Source organism: Parus major, chromosome 5 (assembly GCF_001522545.3).
Source record: "Parus major isolate Abel chromosome 5, Parus_major1.1, whole genome shotgun sequence".
NCBI classification, from domain to species: Eukaryota; Metazoa; Chordata; class Aves; order Passeriformes; family Paridae; genus Parus; species Parus major.
The window spans coordinates 40,353,466-40,369,222 of NC_031774.1; the positions used below are offsets into that span (position 1 = coordinate 40,353,466).

Below are 15,757 nucleotides of genomic sequence, written 5' to 3' on the forward strand. Positions count from 1 at the left end.
GAGTTCTGAGCTCTCAAACAGGCTATGGTTTTACCAAGTCATTCCAGTATGAAATTTGTGTGTTGAATTGTTTTGAGGTTTTTATTTTGGGGATGGCTGGGAGAGGGACTGGGAAGGAAGAGGGCTCAGTCTCCTTAACAGGGAAAAGCCTCATTAAGAAAAAAAGTGCCAAAATAATTATATAGGTTTTTTTTTTTAAAGTCTTTATTACGCAGAACATAGAATAGATTTGAATGATTTTTTTCCCCAAGCATTTTTTTTCTCCAGTGTTTTTTTTTAAAACATGCATTGTTACCTTTTTAAAGCCAATGTACCATACATTTGTATTTTTCCCTGCCCACAGAGCATCCATATTCATGTTAATCACAAGTGTAAAAAAAATTAGACATCTGGCATAAAATATTTTGGGGGGAGCCCATTTAAAAATTTTATCTAAAATGTCTTATCTACAAAAAAATCCAATATATATGTACATTATAGCAACACAGAGGCATAAGAATACAGTGCAATTTAAGATGAAGTGCTGTGACTTAGTGATTCTGCCCAGGGCTTGTGGAAATGTGGGCCACCATTGGCTTTGGGGCTGCTAGCCTAAAGCCTCAGGCTCCAGCATTCCTCAGTTCTCTCTCAAATGGGTCTGCAGTTAATATTGGGAGGCTAGAGATGCATTAAGCTTAATATACCATTAGGGGGTAGCAGAAATACTGTCTGAATAGGATGAGCTTTGGCAAAAAAAAAAAAGAAAAAATAAAGTTTACAAAGGTCAGATGGTTTGGTGCATGTTTCACCTCACCATGGGTATTTTTGGAACAGCACCAAGCCTTGGCATATTCATGTGAGACCTGTTCACCTGCTGTTGAGGAAATGAATTTGCTAGCTGCCACTGGTTCCAAAGTCCCTGACTGTTTCAGTAGGTCTCCCTACTTTCAGCAGCCCAGGAACAAGTTCGGGATGGAACTATACAGGAACTATGTAAGCTACATAGGAATGTTGGTGCAGAGAACTGCACTACTTTTGGCTCTCATATACAGACATCTCCTTAAACAGCTGCTAGCCAGGATCACATACAAATTGAGTTTTGAACCTCTCCCTCCCAAGAAAACAGCAGTGCATACTGCTTAACTAAGAGCACTGAGTATTTTTCCATGGGTTAAAATCCACTGCATTCTTCAAGGTCAGTCTTAATATTAATTCTTCATACCAAGAATCACAGTTTAAGGCCTTCAACACACACCACAGTCACCACCTGCTTCACCCAGCCCCTTTTGGGGATATAAGCACAACAGCTCCAATGTCTGCAGCAAATACTTCTCTTTTTAGTGAAAGGTAAAGCACGCTATTCCACACACTTTATGTTCGTGCTCTAGTATTACAATCTGAATCCTTGAACGGGTGAACAACTTCAAGGCTGGGAATGTTTACAGGAATACAAAGAGATCAGAATGACATTGGAGTTTGGGTTTTTTTTGGTTTTTTTTGAAACCATGTTCTGGTTATGCAGATCAAATGACTCCTGCTTTTCCCAAGTAGTGGTCCAATGCTACTTGGGTGTCAGGTCCAGCACCAAAGCCAACAATGCACCCGCTGAGGGGTCATACTAAGCATTACTGAACAGCTCAGCACTTCACTAGTGCTAAAACAGAACAGACTGCAGGTGCCTCAAATCTCCATGCAGAAGGTGCCACCCACACAGATCCCAGCCTGCTTGACACTTTCATAGGCTGAATATAAACTGTAAAAATAATATATATAAACTGTATACATTCTGACTGAGCATTGCATATTGGGACACATCTCCACAAGTTTCCTTCTCTGTGATGCAAGAAGGGGGCTCATGCAAAGTGCTCCAGATCCAGTGCTGCAAGGTTTTCTCTTAGATGAAATGAAGTCATGCTCACACTTTCTTCCAGCCTCTCCTATCTCCCTGAATGGATAACATGGCTTCTGAGTGAGCAAACAGCTGTAAGCCAAATGTTTCTCAGAGGTAAAGAAATACGACTTTGCACAGAAGGAGAAGAAATATTTACCTGGTGTGGAAAAGTTTTAGAGGAGTGTCCATTCAGGCACTGAAAGCTGCATTCCTGATTTAGGGATACTTGTTCAAGCACACATGAAAAATCCCTGTACAGCTGAAAATAAGCAATGATTGACTACCCTACTTCTCTCCATCTCTGCTGTATCAGTCCTTCATTCACACAGCACAGAACTGCTGATTTTATGGGCACACTTCCCTCGCCTGTTCTTTGTGAAGGTGCAGCTCTGATAGTGAGTACCACATCTGCAGTCTTAAGAGGAAACAGCAAGAAGAGGATGAATAATGCAATTCCTTCAGATGTTGGGTCAACTCCTGAGTCTTTGCCTAAAGCAGAACTATACTACACCCACAACTCAAGAACCAGAACTGTTCATTAAGGATGCTACTTAGAATGGAAAAGATATAGCAACTAAAGAATTAAATATACCATATGCATACTATACAAAAGTTTGTGTCATGTAAAAGACAAAAATGAAGGCCCTGAATATTCTGACACAAAAGAATTGGTTTCTTCTCTGCCAAAGAACTAAAGGAAAACTATGAATCAGGTTCCTTAAGACAAAGATCTAGTTGGGAAGGCCAGTTTCTAACAAGAAGCAGATCTCCCACTCTTTGCTGATGCTCGGTAATAGGAGCTTCTCAATTTTCTTATGAGTGAAAGAATATGGCCATTAGCATTAAAAACAGTAATGGTTCTAAACTCTTTACTCTGCTGAAAAGAGGCAAAAACTTGCTTGCTTAGTTCTTCAGAGAGGGACTGGGAAGGTAACTATTGTATATTTATAAGTAAGTTTAGCCAATATACAGTACTGGGCAAAATCCTTTGTTCAAAAGCAGCCTTCATTTTCTTTCCGATTTTGCATCTCTTAAGAAATACCAGGAGTCATTTTCAATTAGAATGTCTCTGAAAAGTTGGCAGGGACTGAAGTTTTATTTCTTAAGCAGCTTTTCTTCCTTTGTGATCTCTCAAGATTGGTTCTTTCATTCATTTCTACTGCCAGGAGAAAAAGGAGACAGATTTCTGGTCAGTATATAAATATCAAAGCAGCAATCCATCCTACACATACTGTGACAGCATATATGATGTAGGTTTGCCTAGCACAAACCCTTATTGGAGTTTTTTTAGTAGATGCAAAAAGGCTTTCTTGGCTTTCAATCTTAGTGAATTACTGAATGAAATCTTGGACTTGTAATTCTTACTTTTTCAGAAGCAGTTTCAACAGGTTTCATTATTTTTACCAGACTTTGGCAAAACAGGTTCTCTTGAACAAAAGGCTTCAGAGAGGAGTGGGTGGATTTGCTTCCCAAAAAGGATATGGCAAGGCTGAAATGTAACCAAGCAGTTTGCAAATGCTAACTGCCAGAATTATTTCTGAAGTGTCTTTGTAACCCAAAATTCAAAGTTATATGCAGACAGCGTGACACAGCAGAAAGATACTAAAATGCAGAAGCTTGAACACAATTTCCTCACCAAGTGCAACTAGAAGCCAAATGGACACTACTAATTTTTCAACACTGACCATTTCAGAAGTATTACACAGGATTTATATATATTATGGAGATTTTTCCAGATGCTTCTCTCCCTTCCAAAGTCAAGATGCTCTAAAACTGATTTCTAGAGACAAGGTTAAGATTCAACACTTGTAGAATCTATGATAACCCACTTGAAACTTAATACATCACAGTTTCCAAACTGACTCGACTACACAGCAAACAAACCCACTGTACACTTGTGAATGCTTATAAACAGGTACCTATTGATCCAAGCCTTTAAATTGGTCAGTTTTGTCTGCTCTTAAACCATTTCTTGATCAAGTTAACAGAACCAGGGCTGAAGTCAGGGCTTCCTGTACTAACCTCCTCTTGTTCCCTAGTACAATCCAGAGAGGAAAAAAAAAATAAAAAAAAATCAATAATTCTTTGAGGTAAAGCTTCTTGAAGTCAGAAAGCAGGTAATCTGCTGGAATGTTAGAGCTAGTCCTGGGCAGAACATGGGTGAGAAAGTAAGTTCAGCTAACTGCTGTTTATTCACTCGGGCTGAACACGTGAGACTATTTCATAGCTATCCAAGCTGCACATACAGACTTCTCAGACTCTGCACTCAGCTCAGAAGAAGAGCCTACCAACGTTAATGGACTAAGACAGAAATAGTTATCTGGACCTATTTTCAAACAGTCAGTTTCAGTTCTTCAGTTCTTCTCATGTAATTAAATTTCTGAAATCCAATGCTAAAATATGAACTGGTGTTTTGAAGTTCCATTATATTAAAATGTATGAAGTTAGATAATCTATAAAATAGAAGCCAATTCTGCTTTAATTCACCACATGTATTTGCAGAACTGCTTGGTTCTAGTGGCCAAAACACTCCCTCCCTGTTAGCTGCAGAGTGAACACTGAAGAACTTTAAAATAATGAATTTTTTTTTTCAGCACCACACAAAGAGCTTTGAGTTGCTCTCTGCTTTAGTATTGTGATGATGGGTCTGTTCATAAAACCTCCGTAACCTGCAGAAAGTATCTTGCTAACCCAAACTGAAGCGCTGGCCCAACTGACATAGTGTTAACAATTGTTAATTGCTAAATGTTAACATTTTTCTATCTTTGCAGAAATCGTTTATGTCTAAGTAAAAATCACAGAAACAAACTGCACTGCAATTTACTCATACTTGAAATTTTTGGTACCTTTTCTGTTGATCCATTCTGTTCCCTGGAAGAACTCAAGATGTAAAGACTAAGTAGCAGACCAGTTCTAAGGTGTGTTAGAGCAAAGGCATCTATTTGAAACAGAAGGACAGTATGAAACTTGCAAATAAAGACTCCAAACAGCAACTGGCTCAGTGAACACTCATTTGAGCAGTGTTGATCAGTTACAGGAGTACAAAAGAATAAAGATATTGCACTAAATGCAATTATGAGGACATTTTCTCTCTTCAGGGAAGGCCTACAGACATGCAGCTGCCGATGGGAACTCTGCTGGCCAGCCAAAATATAATGTATGACTACAAGATTCAAGCTGTCCATAAACATAACAGGGCCAGTGAAGAGCACCTCACAGATGACAAGAAACAGTGAGTTAGCAGGGTAAAGGGCAGCAGTCCTTCACAGATCTCCATTAAATAGATGTTTCTCCTAATAGTCACCCCTTGTATAGGCCTATTTATTGAGGGGGCTTAGTCTTAAGACAAAGCATGAGACTTGCTCTAGTTTGTTTAAAGTCAAGAGCACCCTTCTAGAACTTAGTGACTTTTTCATGACTTCATGATAATTCTAAAGCAAGAGAAACTAACCTTAAGATGAGAAAGCAACACACACAACCCATATTTTTTTCTTTTTTTAAAACAGAAGTATTAAAAACAAAACAAAACAAACCTCTCTCCATCACTTACCCTCTTATCAAAGGGACAATTAGTGTCAAAACCAGGAGACAATCTGGTATATCCATACTGGGAAGGAAAAGAGGCTATAGTTCCAGAATTCCTTCTGCCAGTGGCTTACAAAACTAAATAATGTTTGGGAACAATGGTCCTGTCAGTGACATGTCAACAACACATTTATTTTAAAAAGGCTAAATTCAAGTTTTAAACATAAGTAACTGCAAATGAAAAAAAACAACTTTGGTTGATTATCCATCTTGTTAAATATGTCAAAGTTAGCAATCAACAGTTTCTCTAGGAAGTCTTCAGAAACAGACAGGTCAGCTCATTCCTTATTGGGAAGATCAGACACCTAGCAGTGACACTGAAAATGCTGCCATGCCAGCGTCACACATGCTTGCAACATCTCAGCCAGCATTTGGGAGGCTAATGGTGCATACAAAGTCTGAACTAATCAGCCACAGCCACTTGGGTTGCTGTGAACTCATTGAGACAAATAAATAAAAAAAAAAGCAACAAGAAAAAAATAAAGCCAAGCACCTCTAGGGCCAGACCCTGAAGACACAGGAATCAAAGAATTTTTTTCTCCTCTCCCTATTTACAAAATGCCGTTTAGAGCTGATGTGGCCACTTCAGTATTGTGAGGAAACGTCTCTTATACTAAGCAGTCATAAGTGTGTGTTCAGATGCTGTGGCCTGTGTGCCACGGAGTGTCCCATGGGGTGTGTCCCTCCCACTGAGGCACATGGAGGGAGTTCAGTCTTCTGTTTCTTCATATGTTGTCTCGTCAAACGGCCGGTCCAAGAGAGGTACCAAACGGCGACGGGAATATTTCAGTTGCAAAAGGTCCCCAACTTCATTGATTTCTTTTAAAGCCTGACAAAGAGACCACAGCAGATCAGCAGAGGAGACAGATGCAAGTTATCCACACATCTTCCTTTATGCCTGCCTGCAGACTATTCTGACACTTCACTTGAGATTTTTCCTATGCTAGAAGCTGGTACCTTCAAAAGTGCATAGGATTTTTTTATTTTATTTTAGCGTTCAGAAATTTTGAGACCACATAAACAGCACTGGTCACTTAACTGAGAGCACCTATGCATCCATCTAACTATTCCAGTTCCAGAACAGGATCATAATATCCAGCAAACCCCATGACTATTCATAGGTAGAAAAACAGAATAATGTTCTTCCCTTCCTGGAGGCAATGAAGCTGACATAGAAAAAAATGTACATTTTGTTTGAGGTTTGACTCCTCCTTATCATTCAGTTTGAAAACAACCTGTGTTAGCAAACCTGATCTACTGTACTTTTTAAATTGCAAAATAGCAAAGACAAATTACAATAGTGAGTTAACAAGTTCTATAGATCCATCTGTTACATCTACATTTGGTTAATCTGCATTGTCCTCATACAACTAGAGATGAAAGCTATGTGTCATAAAACAGCATGGCACAGGAGATTTTTGCCAGACAATCCAAGGAAAGAAAAATAAGAAATTATTCTGGGTAGGACTCCAAGCATTTTCTCCTTGGAAAGCAAGTCCCACTGAGGTTGCCTCAAAGGCCACACTCAAGCAACTGATGACCCAGAACACTGCTACTGAATTAGCACAGCCTTTCACCATTTTGACCTGAACTCAAATATTTTGAAGTTTACCAGAGATTAAACATCTGCTTGCATAAGAAATGAGGGAAGTCCCAACTCAGTTAATCATACTTCCATTATGTTGCAACCTCTGATAAGACATCGGTCCACACACAATAGGGTCTGTTAAAAGCCAAATCCTAAACTTCATTTCTCTACAGAACACTCCTAGAGCAAAGTAAAAAATAAATCAGTTGCTGCAGACAAATGTGTGATAGCATATGATGCTAGTTATTTTATATAGCCAAGTGACAAAAATAATTCTGAAGATCACTTCCAAATCCAATGTGATTTTCTGAATTCAAAGGTTGGCATTCTTTACTGCCTTGAATTGCAAATTTATTGAGATAGGTACATTCAGCATTGCTTCAGAATTTCACTAATTCAACATTAATGCTTCAATCTGGGTCAAATGCTTGTCTCTTGAGGACAGTTGGCAGATGGAGGTTAATAGCTGTACATGTTTTTTCTTCCTAGATGGATAGTTCAAGTTTTTGTTTCTTTAAACAATGGCCCTTCATGCTTGTTGTATCTGGCAGCAAAAACCTCTGCACTCTAAAATCTGGGGAAACTACAAACCCAGAAGTTGGACCTCAGTAAAAACAAAACAGAACAAAACAAAAGTATGGGCATAGTCTGCCAGAGCTTTAAGTAAAGATCCCATATGGAAGCAATTTAAAGCTGAATTTCTGTTGAAAGAGTATGTTAACTGTTATTCTTGAATGCAGATTTAGGATTTTATTAATTTAAAACAAAAAAGGCCATGTGACCAGCAAAGACTACAAAGGAAATGGCATTGGTGTACTCTGACTTTAGGAGAGTGTAATATATTTTTCATCACTGAAAAGAAAGCACAGCCCACAGCGATGCAGGTTATGAGGGACTTCACTCTGATCCTACGCCAAATATTTTTAGGCAAGGAAGTTTTATTTACATAAAGCAGTTAAAATTTTAACTAAGAACTGTTCCTCACCATGTGGGTGTATTTAATAAGAACAAAGAAGCATTACAAATATCACTATTTGCAAGACAAGCTTCTCTTCTCTATGCTTCAAACCTGGATAATTTTTTTTTTTTTTTTTAAATACCACAAGAGCCCTAGCTACCATTCATGAATACACGAATGGGATACCAAGTTGTCCTCTCTGTCAGTGACTTGAAGAAGCTCTCTGCCAGCTCTCCCCAAGTCCATTCATTTTAGCTCTTCCTCCGCTGGATAGTGTTGCCAGAGTTAGCAGAGGAATTAGACCTCAGGTTTGCCTTAATGATTAGCTGCCTGAAATCAATCCCTTTTCACTGCATCACAAGAAAACACAGCACAAAGTCACTGACACAAAGACTTGCTCCTTATTAACTCCTCTTGCCAATGCTCTGGGTTCTGAGCATGCAGCTATTTTGAACCATAAAGGGGGTTACACTAACTTGGAAAAAAGCCTCCACATACTGAGCTAAATCAGGATTTCTTCATTCACTTCAAAATTCACACCTCATTTTGCTCTGGATTAATTTTCTTAGCAGACAAGCTCTAATATATTGAACATGCATTTCCTCAATTTAATACATTTAACACTTGCAGAGGTACTCTAGCAATGAGTCTTATGTTAAATGAAAAAATTTGAAATATTTTTTAGAAAACGCAGAAAGAATTGACAGGAAAAGAGGTTTTTAAAGCAGAGTAATAAAAATTACAGATAGATTTTCAAAGAGAGCAAACGTGGTACTTATACAGACCCTACAAAAGAAGCTTATTGTGGCAAAGGCCCAGCTAGTCACTAAAAGAGAAGACCAAGAATCTAACCTACTGTAAAATTGCACAATTGCTCAGGTAGCGCCCACACATCAAGTTTGTAGAGTTTCAGTTCCAGCTCAATTTTCAGTAATATGATTTCAGAGACTTCAGTTTCCTCTATTTTCCATCCTTCTATCTCTTACCCATTCATCCCCACTCCATGCCCACCTGTTCAGAAGTTTGCGTCAATGAACTGAGGTCTATTATCATGCTGAGCCAAGTCTGATACTATTTATTTTATACAAGGGGAAAGGAAGCAAAGGAGAGGGTCTTCCCTGAATATGCTGGTTCAAAACCTTTATTTGGAACATAAACAACTAAATTAAGATAATTAAGGGAAGAGTAGCAGGACAAGTAGCTGGGAAAGAATTCCTTGAGCAGTCTGCTGTTGGAGTGTTATGTTAGGCAATCTCTCACAAGGCAGAACCAGCTCAGGAACAGCAAGTACAGAACCACAGATACACAGCAGGTTCATACTACTCAATGACACTACACATACATTATGACACTGCTCACACCACACACTGCCTTACTAATTTTTTTAACAGAAATTAAATTTAAAAAGTGTGTCATTTTAAGCTGTTGATTTTTAGGTAAGTTTTGCAGCAGCCAAGTGTGAAAAGGTTGAGTCTATTTTTTTTACAAGACATTAGTAAATATTTGTTAGATATCCTATTTGCTGTGCACATATTGAAGTGTTACCACCTGATCATATCTGGACATTGGGAATGATTTCCCCTTCCTCCGTGACTGCTCCCAGTCACCTTGTCCACAAAATGTTCAAAAATAGTTTCAAGATTTTTTTTCTCCACGATCTTCTCAAGATAAAAGCAAGGCTATTCAACATTTTTTTTGCCCTTCTTAAATAAGATGACATTTGCTGTCTTCCAGTCCTCAGGAGCCTCCTCCAAGCACCACACACTCTTCCTCCAAAGATGATAATCAAGAGTGGCGTTGCAGTCACAGCCAACTCCTTCAATGCTTATGGGTGCAGCTCACCAGATCCTATGTACTTGTGCATGTTCATTTTGCTTAAATGTTCCTTTACTGGAGCCTCCTTCACACCAAAGGTAAGTTTTTACTGCTCCATACCTTTCCACTAATCCCATGGTGTCAGGATTCCTAAGTCACAACAGTAGACTGAGACAAAAAAAGGCACTGAGCACCCTTGCCTCTTGCTCACATTTCTCAGCTTTTTGCTCTGGATTAATTTTCTTAGCAGACAAGCTCTAATATATTGAACATGCATTTCCTCAATCAGCTGATCCCCTGTGCCATTCAGCAGCAGTCCTCCACATTTTCTCTACTCCTTTTGCTACTAACGCCCCATAAAAGCTTTGCCTGCTGCATTTGATGTCCTTTGACAGACTGAGTTCCAGGTGAGCTTTGGCTTTCCTGACCCCATCCCTGAATGCTCAGGAATGTGTCTCTATTCTTCCTTGGTCACCTGTCTGTGCTTGCATCTCTTATACACTTTCATGATATATTTTCATTGGTTTGTTCATCCATGCAGGCTTCCCATCACATCCACTCTCCTTTAATTCAGGATAGATCATTCTTAAGGGAAGGACTGGGGAGGAAAGATCAATTAGCTGTCCTGGACACCTCTGCTCTTTGAGACTATCCTATGGGATTCAAGTAAGTCTCTGAATAGAACAGAGTCTACTGTCATGAAGCCCAAATTCATGACTCATCTTAGTTTATATTCTGAGTCACAGACCCTCAAAGTGGGGAAAAAAGTGTGATGTAGAACTTTGGCAACGCCTAAGAAAGCCCATGGACACATGCCCATCAGAAAAGATTATTTAGAAGACTCAAAATTGAATGTAGCTACCACACCAAGACATACTAAGAATAGTGAGACTTATTCATATAATGTTCTTTCATGTCTTGTTAGTTAATTAAAATTATTAATTATTAAAATTACCACCATCCTTACTTTCTGAAGACAGCATCTCCTAACTACATCTCCTAACTGTAATGTAGGCCTCCTTTGAGGGGACCTCTGTCCCCTCTGCAAGTGCTGGTAAAAGTAAGGCCCCTGCATGTGGTACAGACTCACTAGGACAGGTTCATTTAAGATACAGTGCTCTGAAGCTTTAAACAGGAACAGGAATAGTAATCACTTGAAAAAAAAATTCTCACTAGTAATCATGCACTTCCTTCTGAGAGAAATAGAAATGGTTTGGAGGTTCTCAGGTATTTTTATTTTTTTTCTTACCATTAGCATCTAGGGCCAGAAGATGCAAAATATTTCCTTCTAACCAGTTCAATCCAAGGTATAGCCTTTAAAGAGGGTAAAAAGCATTGTCTCACAGGAATGAGACTGCCTCCTTTTAAAATAGGACAAGAAAAGTCCTGAGATTTACTCTAAGCAGCCATTCTGCACTGTTGAAGCAAGGAAAGAGATGAGTCATTGCCAGCTCTATTGCAAAGGGCTTTGAAGATTAGATTCAACTGTGTCACATAACAAACATTGAACCAGTGTTCAAACCCCAGACAATTGTTGTATCTTTATTAGCAGGCATGAGCAGAAGGAAGACGAGACACTTACTGTATCAAGCATCTCTTTGGTATGAGCTGCAGACAAACAGAATCTGGCTCTGGACTCGATGATGGGGGTGGCAGGGAAGCCCACAACCACAACACCGATGTTCCGCTTCAGCATCTCACGCCCAAACGCACTGCCAAGAGAGAACGAGATCATCACAGTTATTCCAGTGGTGGCAGAGCAGGAGCAGGAAGGACTCAGTATGGTAACCTACATAGGCCTTGGTTATAGCAAGGCTGTCAGACCACAGTTTGGAGCTTCCAGTGCTTTCTTTTTAGGGACAGAAATGCCTGCTCAAAAAAGCCTTTTTTAAATTCAATCCCAAGGCAGTCCTTCTCAAAAGGTTTCAGTGTATTAAGTTCTAACAAAGATGAAAGACTGTATGTGTCAGAGACTTTTAGCAGGCTGCTTCTAAATGGATTTGTAACCTAAGCCTGGAAATCTTTCCAATAGAAAAGAATGATTCTGGCTCAGAAGTTTGACTATACAAGGAATCCCTCATGCTGCAATATCCCAAAGCGGATGTTTCTGCAATTTCAAGATGTTTTGTTTTCATGAATTTAATTCGATTAAAGTACATTATTGCATCACAGAATGTACCACGTTATAAGTATCAAAGGAACCACTGAATCACCACAGTAAACTGAGATCATCTAATATAACACCAAATATTTTTAAGGAAGCTGCAAAAATATCATACAACTGTCACACACTTTCTTCAACAAAACAAATCCTTAAGGAGATTAAAGAAAGTAGTGGCAGTGACTTATACAATGAGAGGCACAAAGATCTCGGCTGGATCTGTAACGGCATTGCGGTTGGGGGTGTTTCTACATGCCACAGGAAATGGTTAATCTTTTTTGAACTGACCTTGTTGTGAGAAGTAGCAATGAACTTAAGAGGTTTATAAGGACATATAAAAATAACATTCTTTTACTAGGCTTTGAAATTTTCTGCCACAACTATTTTCCTTCTAAATAGGTGCATCCTGATGCACTTAATTTTGTATGCATTTAGTACTCTCAAACTACTTTAAAAACAGGCTACAAGGGATAAAGAAAGGATTGAGTAAACCCAATGCAGATCCTAAGGGTCAACTCTCATCAGAGCTCTCTGTTCTTGCTCATTTTAAGATACTGGCCCAACTGCTCAGCTAATAAATATTTCCATGAACATTTCCAAGGAGAAGATTGTATTGACTGGTAGAGAAGCTGGGCAGTGGAAACATCTGCCTCTGCCTGCTGGATGTGCAATCTGCAGCACCCATAAAGGTAACACAGGCCTTCTAAAGCTTTGTTACACTGAGAAGGGTGGAAAAATACTGTACAAATATATATTCATAAAAATGTATTAATATATATTCATGTATTCATAAAAAGTGCTGGACTGAAGCCTGAGCTAGTCAAACACTAGTGATGTTCAGTACAGCTTAAAATGAAATTATGTTTTCTAAATTTGAAAGGGTTGATTGAGCACTGCATTATACAGACCCTGAAAAATAGTAATTAAAGCCAAACTGTCCTTGAAATCAGGATTTTATGTTGAAAAAATTCTTGATACATACTTTATATATCCTCCTTGCAGAATTTTAGCCTGAATTATCCACACAGCACCCCACAAATCAGCAAGCATTTATAAACCTATGTGCTACAGTTTTAGCATTTACAATACAAATACCCGAGTAACTTTATCTAGACCTCTCACAAACTTGGGATTCATTAAATACATGTTGCTGTGTCCCATCATGTCTTGCCCTGCTGCTTTTCCTTTCCTAATTTTCAGAGTTCATTAATGAAATGCTGGCTCCTTCTGATCCAAGAGCTAGTTGAAAGACTTCCTCCAGTGACTTTTAATGGTAATTTTCACTCAATTTCAGCTTCTCTTTAGCACATTTATACACTTTACATATAAATACAATGGAAACACACAACTCAACCATTAAAACATGACACATAGAGGCAAAATTGTTTCCCTGAAGTGCTTTCTTGATGACCCAAGCTACAAGCCTCGATTTTCTCAAGATCACTTATAGAAGGTTCCATATTTTATACAATTCAGTAATGATAATAAAAGCAAAAATCAAACAAATATTTTCTGATATTTAGAAAACTCTTCATATTCTTATACCAACCTAGCTTTGAAGAAGATGGGTAAGAAGTTATGTTGTCACACATACCCAATTTTTGCTGGCATGTACAGCATCAGAGGCACCACAGGGGAATCTTCATTTCCATAGATGATAAAGCCCATCTCTTTCAGTCGTCTCCTGAAATATCTTGTGTTCTCTGCTAGCTGCTGCACACGTGCTCTCCCTAGAAAAGAGTTGAAGGTGAGACTAAACTCAGTTATCTTAAGTCACATCCATACCTGCAATACAAGACCTAAAACTAAAGTACAAGACATTAATGTCCTGCTTGTGCTCATGGAAGCATTAAAAATAAATGCAAATTAGGATTTGCAGTGTCTTCTCCTTCATGTAAGCCAAGACTAATCATGCATTTCCTTACAAGTCTGAATGGACCAGGACAAGAACAAATATCAAGTTCAAGCACTGCCTAATTTTTCTGTATCAGGTTTTATTTCAATCAAGAGGTACCTGGGAAAAAAAAAAAAAAAGGCAGTTACCTGCTTTTAAACAAGATTCAAAGTTTTCTCAGAATTCACCAGCAACTGCATCTTGAAGAAGAGTTTGATTACACTTTGAATAATTAATGGAAAACCTACAGAATCAGCTGGTGTTGTTCGCCACATTTTATCCTGCTTGCCTGCACTACTGTAAATTACTACTTTCCTCTTTAGATCTCTTTGCTGAACTATCACGTGGCTGCTCCCTAAGCTTTTTCAGTTAAAATGAGCTGGGTTTAAATTAAACTGATTACTTCTGATAATCCAGCTCACTTCACTTAAGTGGCAGCAGCCAATTTCTCACGTATTCAACCATTTCCATACGGATTCTTTGATATTTGTCAAAACTAGTACACAAGATGCTAGACAGCTAGTACAATTTAAATATTTCAGATGTTCAGATATATGCATAGAACAACCTATTCATCAGTTAATTAAATTCTAGCCTAGCACACTGTATTATATTACTGTATTGCCCAGAAAAAGGGTCACATCATCTTATTTAAGCAGATCACAATAAATTTTTGATCAGCTAATACTCTAATGTGCTTAAGAGATTAAGCACTATGCCATTGATAAGACTATAATAAGTAACACTTAACTTACTTGCCTCTGGTCCACAAAGTATATTTTTGGATAACTGATTACCCAAACACTGCCTTGCCCAGGTGGGTGATTGATAAACTGAACCATTAAATGTACAGCATGCAGATCTATGCCACATAGTGAAGGTGCCTGCTAGACATTAATCGTCTTCCTTTAAAGCTGTAGATAACATAGGTGATTAACTAACAGGAATTCCAGGTCTCAAAGAAACATCCAACACCCACACAGCTCTGCTCCAGGCCAGAACAAATGCAATTTTAAGAACCTATATAGTATTTGTTGCCAAGAGTAGCAGATATTCCACCCACAACCAGGCAATCAAAAGCAAAATCCCATCAAAGGCAGAGCATAAGGAAAAAAAAAGGTGAAACCTGTTAAGTTTGCAAAACTTGGCCATCATTAGTGGGTAGAAGCTAGTATTTTTAATAGCACTGACTGCCACTTAAGACATCTTTTCTTCTCCATTAACAGCATTATTTCTTAATCTTTTCTCCCCCAGAGCTCCTCCAGAAGATTAATTCCTCTTCCCCAAAAAGCAGTAAGATTTCAGCAAAACACAAAGGCTTCCTGAATTTAATAAATTAAATTTTTAATTTATTCACATCAGATCAGATCCTCTACTGCAGACCCAGCTTTCTCTTGAGTTTTCAGACCAATTATTTGGTCATTTTAAATAACCCAGACTGCAAAATGAAGTTGAAAAGAACAAACTCAATAAAATTAAAAGAACCAGGCTTACTGCAAGTTATTAAAAATAGTGGGCCAAAAGCTACTACTTGCATCTCGAATATTGAGGCAATCAATAAATACATAACTGCCCACAGCAAACTACATGCAGAATAAAAAGCTATTTTGGTACCTTCTGAGAAAGCTGCATCTGCACATCTCCTGCACAGAAATGCACCAATTTATGATATGTCAGGTCAGTGATGTGTAATTGTATCAAAATACAAATCAGATTCCACCAATATAGTGTAGTAAGGTAACATACACAGCTACTGTGATGAGCCCCTCTCCCAGGACAAAGAATGAAGCTTTCATCATACATACATCTTCTCTGTGTTCCCATAAACCATGGAGTTTAAAGTGATGAAGCATAAGGAATTTCATCATCTTTATGGTCTTCCCCTC

The 15,757-nt window shown here is 38.5% G+C and overlaps 1 protein-coding gene across 3 annotated transcripts in view; it reads right to left on the reverse strand.

Annotated features, from left to right (window-relative positions):
* Positions 1-188: 188 nt before the first annotated feature.
* SPTLC2 (serine palmitoyltransferase long chain base subunit 2) overlaps positions 189-15,757 on the reverse strand; it is a 68,054-nt gene continuing 52,485 nt past the window's right edge. The window contains exons 10-13 of one of the 3 annotated variants that reach the window (XR_004497788.1): positions 13,572-13,707; positions 11,399-11,528; positions 5,421-6,284; positions 189-3,026 (exon numbers count right to left, since the gene is read on the reverse strand). Coding sequence is in view for 1 of the 3 variants with exons in the window: in XM_015630996.3 (XP_015486482.1) it covers positions 6,165-6,284; positions 11,399-11,528; positions 13,572-13,707 (386 nt within the window). In the remaining 2 variants the exon portion in view is untranslated. Of the gene's footprint in view, positions 6,285-11,398; positions 11,529-13,571; positions 13,708-15,757 lie in introns of those variants that run through there. The other 2 variants (XM_015630996.3, XR_004497789.1) reach the window with 2 other exon arrangements.